We start from the raw sequence: 3,100 nt of genomic DNA, 5'->3' as shown, positions 1-3,100 counted from the left end.
AGACTCTGCCTTGTACGTAGCCTTAGCGAACCATTCGAGTCAAAAGCCAGTCCCAGCAACGCCGCTTAAGAAGGTTGAGCGCATGGCAGTTTTCCGTAATTAAATGGATAAAGACGAGGGTAAAATCGGAAATAACAAAATACTCTTATGTCACGTGCGAGCCGGATCATGGCACAATTGGCAGAGCCACAGCAACCAAGTGGTTAGCTTAGTAGCTTCATCACAGGTTTTATGTATAAACCAAATAAAACAAAAGAAAAGCTTTAAAAAAAAATAAAAGAAGGCAATTAATTGACCGGAGATTGTAAGGATGACGACGGAGACACAAGCGACGTTGTCGATGGAGACTTTACCTCTGGGCTTCAGATTCAGACCAACGGATGAAGAACTCATCAATCATTACCTGAGATTGAAAATCAACGGCCGTGATTTGGAGGTCAGAGTGATCCCTGAGATCGATGTTTGCAAGTGGGAGCCATGGGACTTACCCGGTTAGCTTTACTCTCTCTCTTTCTTCTTTTTTGCTGTTAAAGATTGAGCTCTGTTTTTTTTTTTTTAGGGTTTTCTTGATTTTCTTGATTTTTAAAGGGCTTTCGGTGATCAAGACGGATGATCAAGAGTGGTTCTTCTTCTGTCCACGTGACCGGAAGTATCCGAGTGGCCACCGTTCGAACAGAGCTACTGACATTGGATACTGGAAAGCTACTGGTAAAGACCGAACTATCAAGTCCAAGAAGATGATTATCGGTATGAAGAAGACTCTTGTCTTCTACCGTGGTCGAGCTCCTAGAGGTGAAAGAACCAACTGGATTATGCACGAGTATCGTGCCACTGACAAGGACCTTGACGGCACTGGACCTGGTCAGGTCTGTTTTCTTTCTTCTTCTTTTGGCTCTGCTTCATGTTTGACCAAAAAGTCAACTTTTTGTTTGGAAACAGAATCCGTATGTTTTGTGTCGCTTGTTCCACAAGCCTAGTGATGTTGCAGCAAACTGTGACGAAGTAGAGAATGTCAATGCCACTCCCACCACAACTAGATGCTCTCGCGAGGACAACAACAACTCTTCTGAGATGTTCCAAGAAACAGCTGCTTCTCGTGTACATGCTCAAAACATATCAGATGACACCGACAGGTGTCCAAGCGACAAGGGCAGTGATGTGAAGCCTGATGATGATGCTCCGGTGATTAAAACTGAGAAATCTGTTGATCATGCTGAAACTTCTCGAGCCAGAGACCGTGTTTCCGGCAAAAGCATAGTAGAGGTAACAAGTAATTTTTGACCGTGTTTGGGAAATGGAGGTCATCTCCTAATCTATATAGCTTTATGCTTTCTTGTGCTATAGGAAAGCCCATTTGCAAGGGACTTTTCAAGTCTTTATGGACCCAGCTTTGCTCAAACCGGTGACCAAACATATACTCCGGCGACGCATTCAAGCGTCGGTTTTCCTGCGTCACATATGGATTCAATGTATTCCAGCGATTTTGGAAACTGTCATTATGGCTTACATTTTCAGGACGGTGCCGCCATACAAGATGAGTCCCTGGCAGATGTCTTGGATGAAGTGTTTCATAACCAATCAGCTAGTCAAGGCAAAGACTTTGCACTTCCCAAAATGATGCATTGGTCGTTTCCCAGAGACACCTTTGGTTTTGTAAACGGGGGTGCTACTGCTGAAGCTTCTTCTTTCCCACAGGTAATATGTAGCAGATGATAGTCACTTGCTCTTGGCACTGACCATAGTTTTTCTTCATGGATTACAGTTTGTTCCTGACGTTGGAGCTTCCAGATTAGTCAGTGATCATCACTATGTTGATAGCAAGGAGGCTGTAGAGATACAATCTTCATCCGGTTCCTCTAGGACCTTTACGCCACTTCATAGCAACGTTTTAGGACAGTATCCTCCAGTTTCTTATGCAACTATGGATCCGTTTAACTCCAATGTCAATCAGCGCGAGCAGTCATCCTTTGAGCAGCAGCTCCCTGTTGACCGGAACATTAGTCCCAATGAGCTTAACGCTAGGTCTCGAGAGAATCAGACGGATCTTGACTTACTCGTGAACCAAGGCACTGCTCCTAGAAGAATCCGGCTGCAAATCGAGCAGCCATTCACGCCAGTTAACAACGAGAAGGAGAGAGATGTTGATAACCAAGAAGAAGATGAAGTACAGTCTGCCATGACCAAGGTAGGATTCACACGTCTAGCAAATATAGAGCTACCCTTTTCCCTCTCGATATAACCGTTGATGAAAAGTGCAGATCGTAGAGGAGAATGAAAACAGCTTGCTTGACAAGGACAAGAGCAGAGCACCAGAGCATCCAAGTTTGTCGGAGTCAAGGACTCAGGGAACTGCTCATAGGAGAATCCGCTTGCAGACAAGAATACGGAAGCTTCCCAGAGCACCTAACAACACAGGAAGGGACTCAGACCACAGTGAAGAAGTAGAAACGCATAGCAAGGTAGTAAGTTCATTTTTGAATTACACCAAACATACTGTAAAGGCAAATCATATTGTAACAATGCGAGATGCAGGAAAAGGAAGATGTATCGGCTTCATCATCGTCATCATGGCAGAAACAGAAGAGGTTAATGAGGAAGAGGTTGGTGCAGTGTAGCGGTATGGTGATAATAATGGCGGTGATGGTACTTTTAGTAGGAATATGGAAAGAGTCAAGAGATGCCAAATGTAGCTTCTTGTTTCAGGATTCCTTCAGAGGCATGTTTACTTGATGATATATAGAGTGCCATTCTCCACGTTTTTGTATAATTAATCATGTCTAGTCTTTTTTTTTTTTTTTTTTTTTTTGTAGTGTTGAGTGATACAGTTAAATTCCCTAGAATCATTAACAAAGTAGTTCCTCCTTTCTTTGCAGTTTAAACAATTTCTACTTGTATCCCCCACGGTTAACTACTCCTAGATTTTATCATTAATTTTCCTTTTTGTTACATAAAAGATAAAACTTGCCTTTTTTTTTTCTAACTAATACTTTTGGGTACACAAGGGTCCGCGCGTATGAACTGATGATCCTTTTGGTTGATTTCCCCTCTTCGTGTTTGGAGGTTCGATCTTATGCCTTGGTCTATTTCGGTCGCTGGCTCC

The 3,100-nt window shown here is 43.0% G+C and overlaps 1 protein-coding gene across 1 annotated transcript; it reads left to right on the top strand.

Annotated features, from left to right (window-relative positions):
* Positions 1-237: 237 nt before the first annotated feature.
* On the top strand, positions 238-2,888 carry LOC108856163 (NAC domain-containing protein 14). The gene is made up of 7 exons (XM_018629901.2): positions 238-491; positions 589-866; positions 940-1,263; positions 1,345-1,695; positions 1,763-2,185; positions 2,259-2,459; positions 2,533-2,888. Exons 1-7 carry the CDS (start codon positions 311-313, stop codon positions 2,728-2,730), a joined length of 1,956 nt encoding a protein of 651 aa, XP_018485403.1. The 5' UTR covers positions 238-310; the 3' UTR covers positions 2,731-2,888.
* Positions 2,889-3,100: the final 212 nt, after the last annotated feature.

This window comes from Raphanus sativus, chromosome 5, assembly GCF_000801105.2.
Source record: "Raphanus sativus cultivar WK10039 chromosome 5, ASM80110v3, whole genome shotgun sequence".
Classification (NCBI taxonomy): Eukaryota; Viridiplantae; Streptophyta; class Magnoliopsida; order Brassicales; family Brassicaceae; genus Raphanus; species Raphanus sativus.
This window is presented reverse-complemented; position numbering and strand designations above follow the sequence as displayed.

What these genes read in the sequence shown, in the direction of transcription:
- LOC108856163 (XM_018629901.2), top strand. Translation starts at nt 311, where the DNA reads ATGACGACGGAGACACAAGCGACGTTGTCGATGGAGACTTTACCTCTG. An exon ending in GGAGCCATGGGACTTACCCG is followed by an intron (nt 492 to 588) that starts GTTAGCTTTACT and finishes TGATTTTTAAAG; the next exon opens with GGCTTTCGGTGATCAAGACG. An exon ending in AAGCTTCTTCTTTCCCACAG is followed by an intron (nt 1,696 to 1,762) that starts GTAATATGTAGC and finishes CATGGATTACAG; the next exon opens with TTTGTTCCTGACGTTGGAGC.